General features: G+C 41.1%; 1 protein-coding gene across 2 annotated transcripts; it reads left to right on the forward strand.

Moving 5' to 3' along the window:
* Positions 1 to 1,403: 1,403 nt before the first annotated feature.
* On the forward strand, positions 1,404 to 24,238 carry LOC111957917 (alpha/beta hydrolase domain-containing protein 17B). Of its 2 annotated transcripts, none has more exons than XM_023979018.2 (4): positions 1,404 to 1,973; positions 3,117 to 3,595; positions 22,024 to 22,203; positions 22,487 to 24,238. In XM_023979018.2, the coding sequence occupies exons 2-4, from the start codon at positions 3,129 to 3,131 to the stop codon at positions 22,710 to 22,712; spliced, it is 873 nt and encodes a 290-aa protein (XP_023834786.1). In that variant the 5' UTR covers positions 1,404 to 1,973; positions 3,117 to 3,128; the 3' UTR covers positions 22,713 to 24,238. The 2 variants fall into 2 exon arrangements, with proteins under 2 accessions (XP_023834786.1, XP_023834785.1); XM_023979017.2 differs by having other exon boundaries at positions 1,405 to 1,973; positions 3,120 to 3,595.
* The last annotated feature ends 1,287 nt before the right edge of the window (positions 24,239 to 25,525 follow it).

A 25,525-nucleotide genomic window follows, 5' to 3' on the forward strand; every position in this document is an offset into this window, starting at 1 on the left:
TTCCAACTTGTGACAACAGTTTGGAGAAGACCCTTTCCCGTTTCAGCATGACAATGCCCCCGTGCACAAAGCGAGGTCCATACAGAAATGGTTTGTCGAGATCGGTGTGGAAGAACTTGACTGGCCTGCACAGAGCCCTGATCTCAAACCCATCGAACACCTTTGGGATGAATTAGAACGCCAACTGCGAGCCAGGCCTAATCGCCCAACTTCATTAATGCTCTTGTGGCTGAATGGAAGCAAGGCCCTGCAGCGTTGTTCCAACATCTACTGGAATGCCTTCCCAGAAGAGTGGATGCTGTTATAGCAGCAAAGGGGGGGGACCAATTCCATATTAATGCCCATGATTTTGGAACGAGATGTTCCACGAGCAGGTGTCCACACACTTTTGGTCATGTAGTTTATTACAAATATCCACATGCGAATATGTTATTGTTCTAATTGAAATATTGTATTGACACTTTCCCTTTCAGATAACGCATTTTCCTCATCCCCAGTCCGCATAAAATTTAAATAAGTATGACATTCAACATTGAAGCTCTAATGGTGCTTTCAAGACAACTGGGAACACAGACAAAAACTATGTCAAATTTATTTTATTTTTATTTAACTAGGCAAGTCAGTTAAGAAAAAATTCTTATTTTCAGTGACGGCTTAGGAATAGTGGGTTAACTGCCTGTTCAGGGGCAGAACAACAGATTTGTACCTTTTCAGCTCGGGGATTTGAACGTACAACCTTTCGGTTACTAGTCCAACGCTCTAACCACTAGGCTACCCTGCTGCTCCGGCACGTCACGTCAGTGATCTTCAGGTCGGAAAGTCGGAGCTATAGACAGATGGCTAAGTTTCCGACTTTGAATTCTGTGTTGACCGTTCAAAACGATTTTCCCAGTCGGCGCTAGTTTTTTCAGAGTTCCCCGTTGTCTTCAAAGTAGGCTACTAAAGTCGGAGATTTCCGAGTTTCCCGTTGTTTTGAAGGCGGCATTAGTTCCCAGTGATGAGGTTCGATTAATCACACCGGGCGCCCGTTTAGGCGTGTTTTCTATCGGTTGAAGGTTGATTGCATTCGATTTGGAATGGCTGCCTGCCGGGCGTGAGCCAGGTGCCCGCTTCAAAGCCACAGCAAAGTCATCTCAAAATTAAAGTGACTTAATTAAGCACGTGTAGTAATTACTAGGATTCTGTGTTTTCCCATGCAAAAGGGATTGCTTTTGATGAAAACGCTTTATTTGCACTTCCAATGAATAGTAGTTAGAAAAATCGAACATTTATTTTATCGGGGGAAAAAAAGTGTGCTTCTGGACCATCCATCATGCTGCCTTGTTGACAAAATGATCGAGCGGCGCAGACTACTGTTCGATTTCAGAAGGGCGCGCCTCCCTCCGCGCTTTTGTCTGATGACGTGACGGACTATGTTCGGTGCCCCGCGGCTCAGCATAATCGAATACGCCCAGTGGGTCAGTAGTTTTCAACGCTGCAAAACACCGCCTTGAGCAATCTGATTGGTCTCTGTTAGCACATTGTAGTTTGTAATTGGCTTTCTAATAAACCAATCCAATCATCATCTCGCCACTGCGGTTTCGATATGTTCCTCAGACGGTTTCCTTGCCTTGAACGGAAGACATCTAGCGACAGTGAGATAGCTACAAGGATTGAAACTGGTGACAGTCAACATTTATATAGCATATTTGTTTACGCAAGTCTTGTGGATGCAATTAAGTCATTATCCGGACTACTTGTTGACAAGCTAGAGTGGTAAGCAGTCGGAGCTTGGTTTGGGTAGTCGTACAAGTATCAAGAAAATACATAGCTATTTAACGCTACCTATAAGAGAGTGGACGAGGGGGAACGAATGGACATTAAAGTCAACCTGCCTGGTTAACTAGCTACCTGTACTTGTTTCCAGTTAGCTATTTTTCATCAGCTGGCTTGTTCAGACGTTAACGACAACCCGTGACGTTACCAATAACCAGGTATGTATGTATGTGATCCTCTTCGCCGTTTGCCAGTTTTTCAAAGCTTAACAATATTGCCGGTGTTTGTTAGTTTGCTAACTCATGTAAATTAGCTGCTAGCTACCTTTTCTTTGCTGAGCACTGCGTGACTGTTCACTTAAATGAGACCTACGATTTGTTTTCGCTAATCGATGCGACGCAATTCTGGCAAACACGATAGGGATTCAGAAATAGTCTTAGTGAGAGGGAATACAAATGACACCAATATCTTTTCTTAAAGCATGTGTGGGTCACAGAATACATTGAAAACACCTAGCCATTTCACCAGGGGCACATTTTGATAGGACATCATTGAAACAACAGGCAGTGCAGACAGATCATCACAAAGACGCTGACCAACAGGCTCTTATCAAACCAACTATAAGTTATTTCTGAAAGCAAGCCTGGGACCGAGGAGGCATTGTTAAAGCTACTCTATGTACTCAGCGTAGCAAGAAACTTTGAGGCAGACAGAAGAAATGCTCATCAGTACTATAGCTGTCGAATGATCCCATGGCCAAGGAAGGCCATACACTATTGATTCTCTTCTGCATGTATGTAAAAGCAACTTTGTTGAGGGCAAGCCTAGGGGAGTTCATGTGCATGTCCCACTTAACAAGACAGGGTGGATAGAGAGCTTTGAGAATCCCTGCACACCAGCCTAGTAGCCTAAACACTTGCGGTCGACTCTTCCCAGGGTTTGCCGAACCAAAAATACATGTTTATCCTCAACTTGTTTTAGATACAGGGTTTCTGTTTATCAGAGAGTTTAAGCAGAGGTGAAATCTGGTTATACGCTTTAAAATGTGTGACTCATGGTCGGTTGTCGGTCTGTTTGTGGAGTGAGTAATACATCAGTGGTCGAGACTCAGCTGTGTGTCTGAGCATACTTTCAAAATGGCCATCAATAACTGGGGTGTGCTTGTGCACTGGGCTGGATAAGAGACATGAGGTGTACAATTAACCTAACCACATGTAAACACGCGTGCACCTTAAACCCTCTCATTTGTCCTCCGTCTTGGGGAGATCATGCAAGTGTTGGCTATTTAATGGCTATTTTTAGTAATAGTGAATGATGAGCAGTAAATGGTAATGACCCCCCCCCCCCCCCCCTTGCCCCAGCAGGGTTTGAGGATGAACCACCTGTCCCTGAGTGAGCTGTGCTGCCTATTCTGCTGCCCTCCATGCCCCAGCAAGATCACCTCCAAGTTGGCCTTCCTGCCCCCGGAGCCCACCTACACCCTCTTGTGTGACGAGAGCGGCAGCCGCTGGACCCTGCACCTGTCTGAGCGCGCAGACTGGCAGTACTCGGCGCGTGAGAAGGACGCCATCGAGTGCTTCATGACGCGCACTTCACGCGGCAACCGCATCGCCTGCATGTTTGTGCGCTGCTCGCCCAGTGCCCGCTTCACGCTCCTCTTCTCGCACGGCAACGCCGTGGACCTGGGCCAGATGAGCAGCTTCTACATCGGCCTGGGCTCACGCATCAACTGCAACGTCTTCTCCTACGACTACTCTGGCTACGGGGCCAGCTCGGGGAAACCCTCGGAAAAGAACCTGTACGCCGACGTGGACGCCGCCTGGCACTCCCTCAGGACACGGTAAGTAAAGTGACCAGGGGGCGGAGGTGATGGTGGAGGAGTACCTGTCTGTGACGTTGTTGTGTCCTACCAAGAGTTGTTGGCTGTCTTTCCACCTTCAGCTCGCTCCATGGCTTATACGCCCTAGGTTGGAAAGCAAGGTGGGGACAGCTTTTCTTGTTCATTACATCGAATGATGATTGAAAATGTGTAGGCTATGGTGTCTCCTCTACCCGTTCGCCCCATAGGCAATGGCTTTCTGTTCACTGGTTCCTCTAAGCCATCCCTTTGGCCCTCCATTTATCCATCTCGATGAATTGATCCCCATGAAACCTCTAGTCTCAACACTCTCTTCCGCCCTTTGTCCTCTATGACATCCCCTCTCCAGTCTGTTTTGTCTTGTCGACAGCTCTCGGTCCCAGGTGGGGTCCTATACTAACACACACAGCTTCCCTGTGTCTTCGCATGTGACATGTTTAAGCTGGATATTTTGTTTGTGGCTTTGTTTATGCACAGTTTTTTGGGGGGTGGAATAAAAGTGAATCCAGATTTATTTCCTGCATCATGACGGCAAATCAAAGCAACAAACAAATGAGTTGGAGGAAAGATGGAACGTCCAAAGACACATGGAGAAAGACAGAGAAAAGAGTGACTCACACCGAGTGCCACTTAGGGCCAAATTGCCCAGCATAATGACATTGACTAGAATAAGTGGTCCTCCATATAATAGGCCTCCTTGGGGGGGGGGGGGAGTCAGAGTCAAGTTAAACAGGAAAATATTATCATACAGAGACGAGTCTACATACAGCAGGTTATACTGTAGCTAGGGCTGAGAAACCTGTCTGATTGCTACTACTTTTACATTTCAGTATGATGTGAATATGAATTCATTATGAAAGTAAGGACATTTGAATATATTATGATTGTGTTGAACTGGCAAAGTGGTGTTTCACCCAGGCACCTGTGGAATTGTTTTAAGATGGTCATACCATAGATCATTTAGCTATTTGATTTGGAATTTTAGGATCCTTCTGGGTATTAAAAAAAACATTTATGCTACAGACGTTATTGTGAGAAGACCAATTTTTGGGATGTCTCATGGTCTGACAAACACCGACGTAGCGGAAGGCCGACATAGGCGGATGCTTTGGATTGAGACGCAGCCCATGCAAAATACTAGCTTAAACTGACAATGTTTATTTATAAAAATAAAAATAAAAAAGCTATCAGATGTGTTTGTTTTCTGTCCCAATTTACTTCTACAGTGTATATAGAGTAGGACATTTTCATGAGGCTGGTATTGAACGGAACATCACAATCTGATTCATGGCTCCAGTAATGTGACACAGATAAGCAGAGCTTTCTCTGGCATTGTGTAAGGCTAAACTGCACATTTGTAAAAAATAATTTAACTAGGCAAGTCAGTTAAGAACATTTTTATTTACAATGACGGCCTAGGAACAGTGGGTTGTTCAGGGGCAGAAGGACAGATTTTTACCTTGTCAGCTCTGGGATTCGATCTAGCAACCTTTTGGTTATTGGCCCAACACTCTAACCACTAGGCTACCTGCCACATGAGTGAGGAGTATAGTCACTGAAGACTACAGTAGTTTGGACTCGACTGCGGGACAGACGGCTCCTCTTTGCATTGCAAATTCTGTAACAGATCTCGTTAAGTATGAAGGTGGCAGCAGCATCAACAGTGAAAGCACTGGCGTCCATCTACCAATGTGGGCTTCCATTGCTCAGGAGAGGAGAACCTCGAGACAGCACCACATGGGTGGTGGGGTTTGTAGTCCTTGTTGATTGACAATAGCCTAATTTCCACTATCAAGCCAGATGAGGCCGTGCTACTTTTAATTTGGCCCAAGGCTTAGTATAGCCTATCTCTGTGCCCGATTCGAGTGCTTCAAACCATGCACATTTTCAGATGGCCAGTGCTTTCTGTCTCCAATGTCAAATTGTTTTCCACCTCAAAATTATGCCAGGTTCTGCCCCACTACGCCACCCATCCACTGGTTATCCAAAGCTCCATGTCAGTAATTGCCAAACTGACTGACACCCTCATGGTAGAAGATGCCCCTGATGGCAGATAAGATAAGCCCACCTCTCCCATAAGTCTTATTTGTAACCACACAGGGCAAAAAGACACAGACCTCAGATCAGCGCAATGGGGACCTTCCTTACCCTGTGGCCTCCATGCCACTGCCTGCCCCAAGTATACACAGGGCATGTGATATTGTTCTGTTCTACAGGGAGGCCTGGCCTCCTTAAAATAACATGGTTAATCTTGGTGTGTTTCACTGCCCTGTGTTTGGATTAACAGAGACATGTCTGTCAATCATCTGATCACAACAATACAAAACTTCACACAACTAAACTCACTGGGGTTCAGATAGTGGGGAAACTTGTAAATTTTTTAGATGCAGATATGATAAAGATGACCATAGAATTAGAATACTCTAGTAATTTAATGGCATCTCTATTAGAGGTCGACTTTTTTTTTTTTTCAACGCCGATACTGATTATTGGAGGACCAAAAACAGCCTCTTTTTTTGTTGGCTTTTTTTATATTTTAAATGTGTTTTAAATATTTGTAGTAATGGCAATTACAACAATACTGAATGAACAATGAACACTTTAAAAAAAAAACTTAATTTAATACATTTTATTTAGTCTCAAATGAATAATGAAACATGTTCAATTTGGTTTAATTAATGAAAAAACAGTGTTGGAGGAGAAAATAAAAGTGCAATGTGCCATGTAAAAAAGCTAAAGTTCCTTGCTCAGAACATGAAAATATATGAAAGCTGGTGGTTCCTTTTAACATGAGTCTTCAATATACCCAGTTAAGAATTTAGGTTGTAGTTATTATAGGAATTATGACGCATTGACTATTTCTCTCTCTACCATTTGTATTTCATATACCTTTGACTATTGGATGTTCTTATAGGCAATATAGTATTGCCAGCCTGATCTCGGGAGTTGATAGGCTTGAAGTCATGAACAACGCTGTGTATCAAGCATTGCTAAGAGCTGCTGGAAAACGCACTAAAGTACTGTTTGAATGAATGCTTACGAGCCTGCTGCGGCCTACCACCGCTCAGTCAGACTGCTATATCAAATCATAGACTTAATTATACTAAATACGAGCCTTAGGTCATTAATATGGTCAAATCTGAAAACTATCATTTCGAAAACAAAGCGTTTATTCTTTCAGTGAAATACGGAACTGTTTTGTATTTTATCAAACGGGTGGCAACCCGAAGTCTACATATTGCTGGTCCTTTGTACAACCTTCAATGTTATGTCATAATTATGTAAAATTCTGGCAAATGAATTACGGTCTTTGTTTGGAAGAAATTATCTTCACACAGTTCGCAACGAGCCAGGCTGCCAAAACTGCTGCAAATACCCTAACTCTGCTTGCACTGAATGCAAGAAGTGACACAATTTCCCTAGTTAATATTGCCTGCTAACATGAATTTCTTTTAACTAAATATGCAGGTTAAAAAAAATATACTTGTGTATTGATTTTAAGAAAGGCATTGATGTTTATGGTTAGGTACATTGGTGCAACGATTGTACTTTTTTTCATGAATGCGCTTTTGTTAAATCATCACCCGTTTTACGAAGTTGAAGTAGGCTGTGATTCGACGATTAATTAACAGGCACTGCATTGATTATATGCAACACAGGACAAGCTAGTTAACCTAGTAATATCATCAACCGTGTTTTTTTTTTTTTGTATTAGGTACGTTTTTAATGCTAGCTAGCTAGCAATTTACCTTGGCACCTTGCAGCCACAAGGTCCTTTTGATGCTGCACTCGTGTAACAGGTGGTCAGCCTGCCACTCAGTCTCCTCGTGGATTGCAATATAATCGCCTTCCAAAAAATGCCGATTACCGATTTGTTATGAAAACTTGAAATCGGCCCTAATTAATCGTCCCACCTCTATACAAGACACCTGTCTGAGTGGACTGATCCACTGTGGAGGACATGGGGATCAGTCTAAAACGTGCTACTGAAATTATATATCTTGGTTACGTAAGAACAATGGTGCCACACTAAAAAAAATGTATAATTTTGTTATAAAATAAATGTGCTTTGTCCCGAGTTGGTTAGTGGTCGCTGTTCACGGTTCTGAAACGCATCAGTGCGCTGTTGAATTGGCGCCTTTTCCTAGACCATGTTGCTATGTGCATAAAAACAAGGGTAACTTCATATTAATGTTGAGAACAATGTGGCGGAGGCAGCAATAGAATGAGGAGATGAAACAGCCCTTGCCTTATTGTCTAACAAAATTGAGGAGAATGTCTGCAGTATTGAAGGTCCCCAAGAACACAGTGGCCTCCATTCTTAAATGGAAGAAGTTTGGAACCACCAAGACTCTTCCTAGAGCTTGCATCCCCGCCAAACTGCACAATCAGGGGAGAAGGGCCTTGGTCAGGGAGGTGACCAAGAACTCGATGGTCACTCTGACAGAGTTCCTCTGTGGAGATGGGAGAAGCTTCCAGAAGGACAACCATCTCTGCAAACTGAAGCCACTCTTCAGTAAAAAGGCGCATGACAGCCTGCATGGAGTTTGCCAAAGGCACCTAAAGGACTCTCAGACCATGAGAAACAAGATTCTCTGTTCTGATGGAACCGATATTGAACTCTTTGGCCAGAATGCCAAGAGTGAAGCATGGTGGTGGCAGCATTATGCTGTAGGGATGTTTTTCAGCGGCAGGGAGACTAGTCAGGGTCAAGATGAACGGCGCAAAGTACAGAGATCCTTGATGATAAACCTTCTCCAGGCCCTATTGTGCTCTCTTCGGATGGGATTAGTTTTACTGGGGGAGGTCGGGCAATGTAATTATGAGCACACAACACCACGTGTAATTTTACTCCCGTCCGAATCTGCCAGACAGTAAATATTTTTCACGCCCCAATTTTGTGGTATCCAAATGTCCCATCGCGGCAACTCCCTTACGGACTCGGGAGAGGTGAAGGTCAAGAGCTGTTCGTCCAAGCCACACTGATTCTTGACAAAATGCCCGCTTAACCCGGAAACCAGCCACTATCAATTTGTCAGAGGAAACGCTGTACACCTGGCGACCGTGCCAGCATGCATGGGCCCGGCCCGCCATAGGAGACGCTAGAGCGCGATGGGACAAGGACATCCCTGCCGGCCTAACCCGGACGATGCTGGGCCAATTGTGCACCGCACAATGGGTCTCCCGGGTCACGTCCGGCTGTGACAGAGCCTGGACTCGAACCAGGATCTCTAGTGGCACAGCTAACACTGCTATGCCTTAGACCACTGTGCCACTCGAGAGGCCTGTCAGTAATTTTTACATGGCAGGAGAGTAACTATTCCAGCCAGAATAACCTACTGTTTTTTGTTTTTTTGGCCTACTCCAAGGTCCTCTCAATACTAGTCCTGTGCAAATAGACATTCCTGTGTTGAGAGAAATGTTTACGTTTGACATGTGTTTTCGCAAGAAAACAATAACTGATTCGATAAATTGAACTAAGTGCTGCGCATTAACTTAGGCTTCATGTAGGACATTCATATATGAACTTTCACATTGAATGCTTGTGTTTTGTGCGTATGAATTGAATCTTGCCAAATGCATCAGTAAAAAATCCTAAGCCTATTTAATTCAACCCTTGCTGTTAATATCTATGAAAGCAGAATACGACTGGCCTAAATGTTTCTAAATGATTTAACTTTCTCATCCATAGCCTTAAAACGCATTTCAATTCCATTCTTCATGATCACCAAATGATCACCAAAATATCTTAATGATTATGATCACACTTCCTCATTTCAAATATTATGGCGACAGTAAACCAAAGATGGTTTAGAAACTTGGGAACCAAGTTCAGTGTGGCCCTAACCCCTCAACATGTTAAAATAATGTATATTCATTCCTAGAATAAAAACCTCCAGGCTTCCGTCATAACTGTCAATTTATTGAACAAAAATAAGAATTACAGGGGGCAGTTTGGGAAAAAAATTATACAAATCCCATCTGAATTGTCCTCTGGAATAACAGACATTCTGGAGTAATAATTACATGACTAACGTTCTCTAATACTAGTCCTGTGCGACTCGGCCTTTGGTCATGTGATACATATGTGTCACGTGAAGCGAGCAAGGGTTGAGGGAATAGGGAATGTTTTTCCTAAACAAATTAATGATTTCGGTACAGAGCTTTTCAGTCAAATTACTGTAATTATGTTGCAGTTTCAGGAATACGGACCGTGGGATGAACACTTTGCTGTTCTATGGTGGTCGCTGCAGCAGGGAGGAGGGAGACAATGGGTTCTAGTCAGTCGCTATTTTTTATATTTTTAGCACAGCAATTCTGAGCCCTGCACATTCAAATCAATTGCTGGTCGTACTCCCTCTAGTAATTTTGTCTTAATTATTTAATCAAACAGTGTGCTTAAAGCATCAGACATGCTCAATATATGGAAAAATACAAGTTGTATTTAAATGTAGACCAATCAATTGGTCGAAAGAGCAGACAACTCTCTTGGTCGACTAAGATCTTATTTAGTCGGGGACAGCCCTAATGTGTGTGCTGTATGTTTCTTTGTTCTGGTGCAGGGTGAGGTCGGCTTTCTTTTTACCTGAGTAGTCGGGTGACTCAGTCATGAGTCAGAAGGTGTGTCCCACACCGTCAGCAGACAGCTTTGCCGGTGTGTACACACACACTCTTTATTGTTGCATATTGTCCTCGGGTATAGGGCGTGCAGCCAGTATCCGTGTTATGGCATTGAGGCCCCATACCTGGGTGTGTCGGTAACACCATCTGCTCTCTTCACCACACAGAGAGAGGGAGACGATAGGGAAGTAGGCTGACATCCGGAATGGGATGGACAGAGGACAACCTGTTTAACGAACCATGTCCTAGATAAGACCACTTTATCGAAATTTCTTTCATAAGAAGGGTGTGATTGTGTTGTGTACGCAAGTAGGATGACATGTTCAGTGTGTAGTATACACAGTTTGTTTTTGAAGTTGTTGACACCCGTTTGTGTGAGATTCTGGAACTGAAAGGGTTTTGTTTTCTCAGTGTGAGCCTGCTGTGGTTGGGAGAGCTGTCCACTCCTATAGAATAGTGCTGTATAATTTTCTTTTCACTTGGACTTGGAGGTGTTCCAGCAGTCAATCCTCCTAAGTCTAATATTGACTGGTAGCCTAGCAACAGATCTCCAGTGAGGTTTCAGACAGAATTTTATAGGATCTCTACTGAGACCCAATGCAACCCCGGCAACAACCTGTGCCCCAGGAAGTGAAAACGACAAACTTCCTAATCAATCATATTATTGATTGGAGACAACATGAAGGTCTCTTCTCCAGCATTACACACACACACACACACACACACACACACACACACACACACACACACACACACACACACACACACACACACCATAGGGCAACCCACACAATAAGTGGTTTTATTAACTCGTGGTTCGTAACGTCATTTGGTATGGGGCGACAATGCCCTGCACACAATGGCAGTAGTGTCCTCCGTCTGAGGGTAACCACTCAATCTTCAGTTCCGATTGACATGACTGGGAGCCAGTGGAGGCTGCTGAGGGGAGGACGGCTCATAATGGCTGCAATGGAGTCAATGGAATGGTATCAAACATTCTATTGACACCATTCCAGACATTATTATGATCCATCCTCTCAGCAGCCTCCACTGCTGGGAGCAGCTATTACTAATGTACAGTCGGGTATGTAGCATCAGGTCCTCTTAAGTGGAAAAATAGTACAGAACACAAAGTACACAAGACCGAATTTGCTTATAGCCTGACTGCTTCCTCCTCCTTGATCTCTCCTGTCAGTTCTGTTCTTCCCTTCTTCTTTCTTCCCTTACATTTGCTCGCTTAGCCTGCTTCCTCTCTTTCTCTAGTTTTCGCTCTCTCAATATTCTATTCAAAGGGGCTTTATTGGCATGGGAAACATGTTTGCGTTGCCAGAGCAAGTGAAATACACAAGTGAGAAGACACAAAGCAACATCAACAAATAACTTAGCAGTTAATATTGCACTACTTGGTTTCAAAATGTTAGATTTATCAACGTTAGATTTGTTTTCACATTCTTTGTGTCTCTGGGAAATATGTATCTCTAATATGGTTACACATTTGGCAGGATGTTAGGAAGGGCAGATCAGTTTCCCCTTAATTATGCGGGCACATAACATGTGTTCTCTCGAGCCAGGTGACTCTCTCAATAGCAAGGCTTTGCACAGTCTGTACATATTCAATAATTCTGGGTCAGTCACAGTGGTCAGGTATTCTGCCACTGTACTCTCTGTTTAGGTCCAGGTAGCATTCCAATTAGCTTTTTTTTGGGATGGTTATTTCTAGTGTGTCAAATAATTCTCTTTTTGATTTCTCATAATTTGGTTGGGTCTAATTGTGTTGCTGTCCTGGGGCTCTGTGGGGTCTATTTGTATTTGTGAACAGAGTGCCTCAGAACCAGCTGGCTGAGGAGACTCATCTCTAAGTTCATCCATCTCTCTCTGTAGGTGAGGACTTTGGTGGAATGTGTGTTGCTTGCTTTTAGGTGGATGTAGAATTTAACAGCTCTTTTCTGGATTTTGAGAACTACCAGATAGTCCTAATTCTGCTCTGCATGCATTGTTTTGTGTATATTTTTGCAGAATTCTGCATGCAGGTTCTCAATTGGTTGTTTTTTATGGCTGTGACATTTTTTGTTTGTTTAAAAAAATATATATATATTGTCTCATCGCTACAACTCCCGTACGGGCTCGGGAGAGACGACGGTCGAAAGCCATGCGCCCCCGAAACCCAACCAAGCCACACTGCTTCTTAACACAGCGCGCCTCCAACCCGGGAGCCAGCCGCACCAATGTGTCGGAGGAAACACCGTGCACCTACCTTGGTTAGCGTGCACTGCGCCCGGCCCGCCACAGGAGTCGCTGGTGCGCGATGAGACAAGGATATCCCTACCGGCCAAACCCTCCCTAACCCGGACGATGCTAGGCCAATTGTGCGTCGCCCTACGGACCTCCCGGCTGCGACAGAGCCTGGGTGCGAACCCAGAGTCTCTGGTGGTACAGCTAGCGCTGCAGTGCCCTAGACCACTGCGCCACCCGGGAGGCCGTGGCTGTGACTTTTTAATTGAATAACGTGTAATTGACGGTTATGGATGAAGACGTTAATATGCAACAAGTTTTGGTTTATTTCATACCATTTACGTGCTCCATGTGAGCAATGACATGTCTTGTTTCTATGTCCTCTTAATGTTGACGGAACACGCATGGAAGTACCTGGCCTGCTTCTCACAAATGTAGGGAAGGACCTAGCAAGGCTTTAGTCATTTTTCTATTATTATTATTTTTCCTTCACCTCACACAGTAAGTCAATGAAGCCCTTTTTAAATGTTTTTTTATTTTTTAATACATCCATTCAAATCATAGTTCCTCACAGTATTTGTAAAATCTTTCCAACACACTCCCCCTCTAATCGGTGTCGCTGATAAATGGGCTTATGGCCATGTTTCTATGGACGTGTTGTGTGTATTTGAATCATTGTCAATTTCATCTTCATACTATAGCATAACTGTCCCCTTCATAATTTCCTTGTCAATTTCAGTATCTTATAGGTTTTCTGAAGGTAGGCTAACGTAATCCTAGGTGTTTTTAATATGTTGTAAAGCAAATATATATTTTTCCCCTTTAAAAAAAAATTAGATTGTAAAAATATATGAACAAATATCAACAAACGAGTAATAGTCACATGCATACAAATCATGTTAATTAATAATACAAGTTAATTGCTTTTTTGTTTTTATTTAAGTTAAAGTAGTGCCATATTGTTTAAACTCATTTATAAAGTGAGCAAAGTTAGGTTTTGAATTAGATCATTTGCGTTTGTGAATATGAAATTGACCTAGTATTAGCAGTTGAATTAAATATACTACATCTTTATCAGAATTTCTGAAATAAACCATTAAATAGTACAACCGGTCCTATTTTTTATTTTTTTTGTAACAAAGTTCTGTATGTCAATCCAAAGAATTATACTATAAATACAGGCAAAAAACAAATGCAAAATTGTCTCCTTCTCCATTCCACAGAAATCAGTTATATTCAGCTTGAATCTTTCCAAGACATGTTTCACAGGATAAATTCTATGTAACATTTTAAATGAAACTTTGTTACTGATACAATATTTGTTAGCAATTTTCCATGCTTTCCCCCATTGTATATCACCATAGATATTTGACCAAAATAATCTTGTTGAGGGAATTGTAGTATCACAATATTCCTAATCTGTTTATTAATACATTTTATATTTGTTAATATTGCCAATTAATATATTTTAATGTAAATCTATGTTACTTACATCAACCACAGAGGAATTTAAGAGATACAACCCCCCCCCTTGGAATCGCATCAAAAACAATTGCATATTCTTTYGGGGTTATTGGAATTTTAAACTTATCAAGAAATTCCCCATATGAGCATGGATATCCATCCTCATTCAGTAACTGGCCAAGCAAAATACTTTTATTCTCAAACCAGTTCTGAAAAAATACTTTATATGGAACAACAAAGATACTTTATTTTTAAATCATCTGTGAAGGGAAAAATTGTGTTTATACGCTAACATCCAAGCAAAAATTGCCTGCTTATGGAATTTGGCCAACTTTACTGGGATTTTATCAACATCAATTACATTGAAGCAAAAATTCTAAACCACCAACAGAGTCAAATAAATACTTAGGGAAGGCATTCCAAATATTGTTCTGGTTCTTAACATACTTCAGAATCCAATTTATTTTAAAAGTATTATTTACTATTGAAATCTAAAACTTCAAGACCTCCTTGTTCTTAGGTATTAGTGAGAATATATTTTTGGAGATAGAGGCTTGTTCCTCCAAATAAGATTATAATTTTATGTAAGTCCTTTACAATTTTAGGGGGTAAGTCGAGTGATAACGAGAGACAAAGCGCTTTGGATAATAAAACTCGACCATATAACGAAATATCTCATCAACCAGAGGTTCAATTTCTTCTTTGTTTTCTCATTAATGGGGTTAAAGTTCAATTCACTCCTTTGTTTTTTTAGTCTTGCACATAACAATTCCAAGATAAGTTACCTTTAATTGGGATATCGTATACTTCCTGTAAAACACAATCCTTGAGTGGAAATAAGACTGATATTAATTTTCAAACCCGAAACCAAGGAAAAGTCTTCAATACAGGAAACTTCTTTTAGAAACCTCATTCCTGTCTCTTAAAAATATGGTGGTATCATCAGCCAGTTGACATAGTTTAAATTCATTGCCAAGTGCTGAAACACCTTAAATTCCCTTTCTTGATTTGAATAGCCATAATTTGAGTAACCAATAAACATGGACTAATTGGGCAGCCCTGCCTAATGCCACGGCCAATATCAAATCTTTGGGATGTTCCATGAGCTGATTTTACAGAGCTAGTACAACCACTATATAAAGTTTGGACTGCTTTCAAAAAAGTCACCAAACCCCCAAAAACGTATTGCTTTTGTAACAGGGTTATATTGGTGATTCCCCTTGCCACTTTATTGTTAAGCCAATGGGTTTTTGGTTTTAGTTTTGTCTTGCCTTCACCTACTCAACATGGCATCTTATTGGCTGGTTTGCGTAGCTTGCTTACGAGGGAGGATGTTTCAGTTAGAATCGTCCCAGTGAACAAGCACCAAACCAGCGGTAAGTTGTTGGTTGCAAAGCACTGTACGTCAAAAGTGATTTTTATACTCCCATGATTTAAATGTACAATTTATATACATTTGTTTGCAAATGTTATGAACACCACAAGATTTAGCGGTTTTTGGTGCATATTTGTTATGCATTTTGTTGTAGAGAATTCCAGCTAATACTAGCTAGCAACTTACTGTGTCTGGTGGGGGGGTTCGTATATTTTGTACAGTGCGTGAGTGCAGAGTTGGATGGTGAGTCATGCATTGCATGACGTGCAATTTTGTGCTGTTTCTATCAGAATAAAGCTCCATGACTGGTGCTACAAGTTGGAGTTTGTCGATGATTGATTGTACACAATGCAAGAAGAGTACTGTTACACTTTGAACATAAACTCATGTTCTACAGTGTCAAAAGCTTTGTAAAAATCAACAAATGTAAGAACTATCATCAAGGATGAGGTCATTATATTCAATCATATCTAAGATCAACCTGATGTTATTACTAATGTATCGACCATGCATAAAACCAGATTGTTCTTCATCAATTATACGATGCAAGCCTTGTTTCAACCTCTTAGCAAATACAAGGGCAAATAATTTTCCATCATTATTCAACAGGCTAATGGGTCTCCAGTTGTCTATATATAAAGAGGATCCTTATTAGGTTTGGGAATCAAAGTAATTACACCTTGCTTTAAGGAAGCCTGTAACTCCCCTTTTTTCTATTGATTCTTGAAACACAGAATGAAAGGACTCAATTTATCATTGAATGCTTTATAAAACTTGCCTATTAAACCACTTCCAGGGGACCTATTGTCCTTAAGGCTTTTAATACGGTCTTTTATTTCAATTTGATGACCCATCACAAAAATCCCTGAAATCATTATTTATCTTAGACAATGTAGCAAACATTGCTAAGAAAATACCCCTATTGGATGTTGGCTGGGCTGATGTATAAAGATTCTGATAAAACTGGGCAACATGCTGAGATTTCTTTTGGATTTTCATTTGGAGTATTATTAATAATACATTTACATAAGTCTTTTCGCCTGCACTTTTTTCTAAATTAAATAAATATTTTGTATTTTTCTCTCCCTCTTCCATCCATTTTCGTCTTGATCTTACAAATGCTCCCCGGGCCTTTTCCTTGTAGATACAGTCTAACTGCATTTGCAATGATAGTGGTTAGTTAGTTCAGTTTTCCTCAGCATTGAAATCAATCGATTTCTTCAGGTTAACGATACTGATAGTGTTCTTTTTCATAAAATCCATGTCATCTGCGCCTTCTTTGATTTTAGCCGTGAGGATGCGGACGATGTTGTCCTGTAGCTGGCTCATTGATGGTTCACTTCTCAGCTTCTTTGGAAGTTGCTCCTTGGTTGGGGTATTCGGGTATGAATCGCATTCACCCCCCTTTTTTACACTGCAAGCATATGCGTGTGTTTCAACAATGCCTCTTCTCTCCTTGGAAGTTTCAACATCCATTATCTCAGCAACAGTTTGGTCATGTCCTGATTCCATGCTACTAGCTATGAAGACGTTAGCAGGCTAACTTAACTACACACGCTGAAACTTTTCGATAGTTAGCTTGTTCGTTGGAAATCGTCAAATATATTTCAATGGTTTGATTAATGACAAAATGATTCAAAATAGCTACATTGTATTGTTACCATTTTTTGTGAAAAAACAAATTGCAACTGCAGCCTAAAACTATGAACTTTGAGAGAACCCTCATTGTTCCTCAGCTAGAAATGTTATACCCTCATGTCGCCATCTGTAGCCGAACCCCAGAAAAGCAAATATTTCTGACACACTGTTGGCTTTGATGCATGCTTTTAAGTGGGTTTGTGTCAGTAAGCTGATTCTCTCTCTAGGTCTATATGTCCATCCAGAAGGTTTCCTAAAGTAGCCTGTTTGGACTCTTTTAAGAATCAAACGCTCCTGTCATGATTTTTAAAATCTTTATAAAAGGCCTATTTTCAGTAGCTTAGGCTACATTATTTCTCTCATTATAGCGTACTCCTTGCAAATATTTTGGGAAACGTGGGACAAAACCCATCAGACTTCGTTTGAATGGTTTTGTGTCAATAGGATCTGTATTGAATTTTTTTTATATGCAGAAAAGCCAACTGACAAGGTAGGCATATCTTTATTTTGACTCAGTTAATGTTGTCAATACAAAAATGTGACATATCCCCCTCCAACCTGACATTTCTTAATTTGTTGATTTAATATTCATGTAATAACCTGAATAATAATGAAATGCCATGATAATAACGAAGTGTAATGGCTTGTTTCAAATGGGTTTTTATTAAGAACCATATCCATGTTAACAAGTTTATGAACAGAATTGTAACACCCCCGTACATTATTCTGGCCAATTACCTTAACCTCAAATTCCAAGACTGCCACAGTCCTAGTGTTTGTCCCTTTTTTTATTTTTTTATTATTATTATTATTATTTTTTAATTCTTGTTTTGTGAGTGCGCACGGGTTCTATAACTGAGTTTTTTTTGTGGGCCAAATCCTTTTTGGGATGTTCCTTTTGATGGCATAGGTAGAAGGCCCTTCTTGCCTTGTCGTTCACAGCCTTGTGGAAGTCACCTGTGGTGTTACAGTTTAGGCCGAGGTAGGTGTAGTTCTTGTGGGATCTAGGGCAACGGTGTCTTGATATAATTTGTTTTTCTTCTCTCTCGCTCCCCCCCTCTCGCAGATTGCATTATTTTCATGAAATACAATTTGATGCCTTTCCCATTAAAATTCTATTCAGTATTTTGGGACAAAGTAGACCCCTGTTTACACACATGACAACACACATCACTCAATTCAGTAGTTCCATGTATAAAAATGTTCAGTTATATGAAAATCTGGAGTCCCTTTCTCACTAGAGGCCCATAAGTTGAATAAATTGTGACAATAAAATGATAGCAGGTTATAAGTAATAGAATGGCAAAAGTCTCACCAGACTTAATACATAGCAAACAGGAGAGATCCTTAAATACACACATGTTTCAGTTTAATACAATACGCCCCCCAAAAATAAGATATAGATTGATCAATAATGGCTATTGATGCAGAAAATACTTTTGACCGTCTTGAATGGCCTTTTCTGTTCAAAACTTTACATTTTCCATCTGAAATAATCAATTTTGATTATAAAAATATTGTATAAATGTCCTAAAGCACAAACAATACATTATCTGATGATGAAATTGATTTAAAAGGGCACAATACGGGAATGTCCACCCTCCTGTTTGCACTGGCAATTGAACCGCTTGCAGAAAGAATTACAGGACCCAAAACGGGTATTGGTAACCATGAATATAAACTTAACTTATTTGGAGATCTTCTGATTTATACCTGACCAGTATTGAAAGTTCAATGCCCCCTTTGCTTAACAATATTGTCAGAATACTCAAATCACAGGATATAAAATTAACATGGGAAAAAACTCAATGGCAATAAGAAAAAATTACTCGCAATCCTTTTAAGTGGACCACAAACAATATAAGATATTTAGGATGCTTAAGTGACAAATATATAAAGAACTTTATTTCAATTCTCAACAATATGAAAGCAGATCTATTTAAATGGAATGATCTTCCCATAAATCTTACAGGCAGAATAAGCCTCTTAGAATGGCACATTTTCGGTAATACCAATTACCCCACCGAAGGCATTCTTTAAAAACGTATACTCGGTCATAACCGGCATTTATAGAAATTCATTAGGAAGATGTAAAATATTATCTTTTTAAAAATTAAATCTGAGGGTGGTTTTAACCTTCCAGACTTGGAATTGTCAACTCACTACCCAAGGCTTTTACTTGTGACATAGTTAAATGCACTAAAGTGGAACAGTGGTACATATTGAAGAAGCACATGCTCAATCCCAGAATCTTTTTTTCTATTTTCAAAAGCTAAGAACATGAACAACTTCATAGTTAAGAACACTATAACAATATATAGAACACAACCTGTATGTGACCCGTTTCAAGAAGCTAGGCTTATGTCGCACATCACTACTTCACAGTGCCAACCGTCATGTCTGGAGGAAACATGGCAGGGACAGGGAGACTAGTCAGGAGCAAAGTACAGAGATCCTTGATGACAACCTGCTCCAGAGCGCTCAGGACCTCAGACTGGGCCAAGTTCACCTTCCAACCAGACAACAACCCTAAGCACACAGCCAAGACAACGCAAGAGTGGCTTCGGGACAAGTCTCGCAATGTCCTTGAGTGGCATAGCCAGAGCCTGCACTTGAACCCGATAAAACATCTCTGGAGAGACCTGAAAATAGCTGTGCAGCGATGCTGCCCATCCAACCTGACAGAGCTTGCGAGAATCTGCAGAGAAGAATGGGAGAAACTCCACAAATACAGGTGTGCCAAGCTTGTAGTGTCATACCCAAGAAGACTCAAGGCTGTAATCACTGAATACTTGTGTAAATGTTTGGTTTGTCATTCAAATGAAATAAAATTGTAATTGTGTGGACCTTACTGTGAAATGGGGTATTGTGTGTAGATTGAAAGGGGGGGACAAACCATTTAAAATATGCTATAATATAACAATGTGGGACAATTCGGGTCTGAATACTTTCCGAATGCACTGTATAATAGGCACCAAACGGATGAAAACAGACAAATGGGGAGGGACTACCTGGACTTTTCAAAGACGTCCCTCTTCAATGAACATAATTCTCTCCCTCTGTATTTGTGGTGTCACTGTAGTCAATCAATAACATCTATTTATTAAGCCCTTTTTACATCCGCTGCTGTCACAAAGTGCTATACAGAAACGCAGCCTAAAACCCCAAACAACAAGCAACGCAGATATAGAAGCATGGTGATTAGGAAACTCCCTAGAAAGGCAGGAACCTAGGAAGAAACCTGGAGGAATCAGGCTCTGAGGCCGGCTGGAGATGCAGCGAGATCGCACAGTAGATTCGATGTACATGTGTAGTGACTAGGGCTGTCCCTGACAAAAAAAAAATCATATTGGTTGACAGGAAGTAATCTGCTATTTTGAGGTGAAAACATTACTTTGAGAAGCTCTACAGGTTATTAGTGGTGGTGTGTTATGCCAATCAGAAATACTATCAGATCCCCAAATGGGCAATTTTATATGCCTACGTTTGCGTGCAGGCAAGGTAGCGGAGGGCTCCAAACAAAAGACAATGTCGACTAATTGGGGTCAGCCCAAGTAGTGACACTAGTAGAAGTTGTGGCCTTGAGTTCCACCCTAGAGAATACATTGGGGTGTTAGAGCTTGCGTAACCATGCAGCATGCTCAGTGAGGTGAAGTGAGTTCATGCTGAAATTGGTCCTTTTTGGCCTGGCAGAACACACACGCTCATATCACCTGACCTACTGTTACAGCCCTGACTTTATTGTATATCAGATGTTTTAGATTAATTTATAATCAACAGCGTGTTTTGACAACCTCTTGCTATTTTATGCTTTGGCCAGCCTTTTATAGCCTGGCAGTAATACCAGTAACTAGATTAGATGTATCTGATATAGGCTAAAGATAAAATCCAGGCCTAACGTTTGAGGTACTGCTGCTCAAAACAGTTGCATGTAAAGAACAGGCTGAAGTTTTAAATTCCTCACCCACATCTGAGTATTTTGGTTCTTTTATATAGGTTAATTCCTATGGGACCTTGTCAAATGGGGAAACTCCTACATAGTCCATTGGATGGCTTTGACCTCCTGTGAGCCTCCGCCCCATCACGTGCCTGTGCTTTCACGCTCCAACCAGTTGGATGACCTACTGTGGGGTCAATGTTCACAGCCTGGCTGGATTTCACTGGCAAGTCGCTGGGGGCAGAGGATGTCTGAAGCGTCAATACAAAAGCTTTGTGTTCATCATGCACCAAATGGGAAGATACTCTTTTTCATTTCAGTTGCAAAACATTTTCTGTTACATGTCCAAATGGACACACCCATGCTCTGTTTTTGTGGAGCTTCTTTGACTCGTGTTTTGAAAACCTACTAGTTGCATGTTAATGATTTCATTTGAATAATCAGAAAATGAGGTTGTTCCATTGGCAACAACAATCTGCTCTTTCATGATAATTATTTTTCTTATAGGGAATAGTGGATTACATTTTGTAATTTAGTAGACACACTTTTCCAGAGTGACTTACAATTAGTTAATTCATCTTTAAGATGGCTAGGTGAGACAATACCACAATCGCATCAAGTACATTTTCCTTCAAAGTAGGCCTATTTCTTAGCAAAGTCAGTTAAGACACTCTTCATATATTGATTTAAAAAATCGAGGTGCTGTTGTACCGTACATGCTGGGTTAGGTAGAACTGATGTTTGTTCTCAGTCCTGCAGCGGTTTAGAGCCAGGATCATCAGCTGACTGGCTGTTGGTCACATTCTCCATAATCAGCTAAGGAATTCTGTCTCTCGCTTATGCCGTTTAGCAGACACTTTTATCCAAAGTGACGTATAGATCTCTGTACCTCTATTATTTCTCTGTATTTAATATTTCTTTGGTCTTATTGACATGTCAATGGTCCCACATCTATCCTTGACTTCCACCCTTCGCCTGACCAATTGACTTCTGACCTGAGTAGTGACTAAATCATGTCAATGGAGACTGACTAACTGTGACTACATTATCATCTTGACTAGGCCTACATTATCATATATTAGGTTATTTACCACCTTGATGCTGATAATGTTTAACCCGAGGGTGTTCTGTGTCTCCCCTCAGGTACGGTATTAGGCCAGAGAACGTGATCGTGTATGGTCAGAGTATCGGTACAGTCCCGTCCGTGGACCTGGCGGCACGCTACGAGAGTGCCGCGGTCATACTGCATTCCCCCCTCACCTCTGGCATGAGAGTGGCCTTCCCAGACACCAAGAAAACCTACTGCTTTGATGCCTTTCCCAAGTGAGAGAGTCACACACACAGATCATAAAAGCAGTCATGTTTGAGTCACTCTGGACTCAATAGCCCCATCTGGTGGTCCTTGGTTGCCACCAGGTTATGGAGAATTGCACTGTTGACAAGGCTAAAAGGGGAAGCTGCCTGCTGTTGAAATGACCCCATTGGGATATTTTAAATCCTATTCATGTCATCTGTTTCAGCATTGGGGGAAATTATACTTGCCTAACTGTTCCCTTCCTCTTTTGTGTGTGTGTGTGTGTGTCTGTCCTCGCCTTGCCTCCCAAAGTATTGACAAGATCTCCAAGGTGACGTCTCCGGTGCTGGTGATCCACGGGACGGAAGACGAGGTGATCGACTTCTCCCATGGCCTGGCGCTGTACGAGCGCTGCCAGAGGCCCGTGGAGCCCCTGTGGGTGGAAGGTGCCGGCCACAACGACGTCGAGCTCTATGGACAGTACCTGGAGCGCTTGAAACAGTTTGTGGCCCACGAGCTCGTCAACTTGTCAACTTGAATTCGACCCTTAGTCACCCACCTACTGCAACTGTGAACATTTTGAAATACCCAGCCTTTTAAAAAAAAAATAACATTTTTCTTTTTTTGTATATTTTAGTTTATAATTTGAAACAGCGTGGGGATGAGAGACGGAGGGGATGATGGACGGATATAATAACATGCCATTTAGCAGACGCTTTTATCCATAGCGACTTAGTCATGGGTGCATATAATTTACATACGGGTGGTCCAGGAATCCAACCCCTTGGAAAGTGCCCTTTACCAACTGAGCTACAGTGGAACACTTGAGTGTACTCAAGGATTGTGTGTTTTGAGCACAGAAGAGCAGTTGGATTCTGTGTGCTTGTCACATTTTTTTGCTGCCCTTCAGAAGGATGCGGCTCTGGTCCAATGTATGGACATCTGACGCACACACCTCTGAGCATATCTAAGCGGTTTCTGTGGAGTAGCTATGCTGGATGGAAGACTGGACCGCCACTCAACTAAGTCTGTCTTGACTAAGCCATATTTGCACCTATCACGTGTTACGTAGAACTGTACAAGATAAAACTCTGACATTTTAAAATGGCAGTGCCAGTGTTGCCAACTGTTCAGCATATTGAAGAACAAAACACGGGATACGGACAGCATCCTAGAAACCTCTGAAATTGTATAAGCTATACAAAGCTTTTTGTTTCATCTATTCTTTCAGTAAAGCTGCTACGACTCAATTTTATATCGTAAAACAAATGAAGCTTTATCATTTCAGAGGAATATCATTTCTAGATATTGATTTTGTATAAACTGCCTGCACACCTGGTAGTTCTTGTTACATCGTTTAAGACTCATGCCACTGATGCCATAAAGCTTTGAAAAATAAGTGAAATGCGTGATGGTAAATTGCTTTGAAGACAGCTTGGTTTTGCAGAGACAACTGGACTCCTGCGCACTTTTTGTTGAACCCTTATCTGACAGAATACATTTTTTTTTCTTTCTGAGAAACCCTAATGCAGAATAAGGTTAAACATTTGCCAATCACGTACTTTATTGTATTAGACACTAAGTGGAAGCGGATTTTGTTATAAAGTGCTACTGCATGCCATGATAGACTAGTGTTTTCTTCACCTTTTAGCTGGCTAAATTCTGGCTAGCTGAAGGCCATGGATGCTACACATAACCTCTAGTTTTGATTGGTACTATCTGATGAACTGAAATGTTAGGATTGGTTGTTGCTGTTAGATAATGTGTCATTGAACTCTACTGGGGACTTTTCTGTACTTAAATGTAATGCTTTCATCCGTTTTCACTTTATAAATAGTTTGTACTGGACAAGCCTCTAAATTCTAGTTGTAAGTACTACTGTAACTTGAATATGATCTGGCATCCATCTGTGGTGAGCATTATTTTATTTTATTATGATGACCGTTGAAAATCTGGTCACCCAGACGATGTGATTTCTGTTTGTTTTTTTCCCAAGACGCTGCATTACTGAAGGAAATTATGTAACATGGTCTTGATTAGTGATAATAAAACGGATATAAACAATTTTAAAGTAAGTATTTGAAGAATGACAACATCTTGGCAGAATGGGTTGGATTGTATGTTGTAGACACTGAAAGCACTAGCTGACTAGACACTCACAAGATGATAGTGCCTTCAGAAAGTATTAACCCTGACTTATTCCACATTTTGTTACAGCCTCAATTCAAAATGGATTTCTCGCCCATCTACACCCAGTACTCCATATTGACAAAGTGAAAACATGTTTTTTAGACATTTTTGCAAATTGATTGAAAATGAAATGCTGATCTCAGTTAAGTACTGACACCCCTGAGTCAATACTTTGTAGTAGCACCTTTGCCCGTGATTACAGCTTTGAGTCGTCTAGGGTATATCTGTATCAGATTTACACATCTGGATTTGGGGATTTTCTCCCGTTCTTCCCTGCAGGTTTTTTTTCTTTCAAGCTCTTAAATTAGTTCCCTGCCGCTCCCCATTAATCTTCAAGATTCCACAGATTTTCAATGGGTTTCAAGTCTGGGCTTTGGCTGGGCCGATCAAGAACTTTCACATGTTTGTTCTGAAGCCATTCCAGCGTTGCTTTGGCTGCTTGGGGTCATTACTGTTTGAACCACCATGCATCATGGTAGGGATGGTGTTAGATGGGGAATGAGCTGTGCCTGGTTTTCTCCACATATAGTGCTTTGCATTCAGGCCAAAGAGTTGGATTTTTGTTTCATTCAATCATAATCTTTTGCGTTATGATCAGTCTTTCACGTTCCTTTTTTGCAAACTCCAGGGGCCTCATTAATAAACCCTGTGTAAGTACAAAATATAACCAGTGCATGCACATTTTGGGGTTTCAGGCAAAAGTTGGCATTCATTTAAAAAATGCGCTTGATTTGAGTGTGCTCACCTCCCTGCAAACTTTAGACCATGCATATGCACATCTCCTAGTGGTTGAAATATTTTATTGCAAGCTGGCAAGTAAGTATTATGTGCAAATCGGGAATATGATGAAAAGCTTATTCACAAGCTAACAGGAAAACATAATGCAGCCATTTGCCATTACTGAGCAGATTGAAAATCTGTACAGGTCACCTATTGAAATAAATTCATTAGACCCTAATCTATGGCTTTCACATGACTGGTAAAACTTTATGCATCTGTTGGTCAAGGATACCTTTAAGAAAAGGAGCGTGGATCAGAACCTGTCAGTATCTGGTGTGACCACCATTTGGCTCATGCAGCGCGACACCTCTCACATAGTTGATCAGGCTGTTGATTGTGTCCTGTGGAATGTTGTCACACTTCCATGGCTGTGCAAAGTCT

The sequence above is a fragment of the Salvelinus sp. IW2-2015 genome, linkage group LG33 (genome assembly GCF_002910315.2).
Source record: "Salvelinus sp. IW2-2015 linkage group LG33, ASM291031v2, whole genome shotgun sequence".
Lineage (NCBI taxonomy): Eukaryota > Metazoa > Chordata > Actinopteri > Salmoniformes > Salmonidae > Salvelinus > Salvelinus sp. IW2-2015.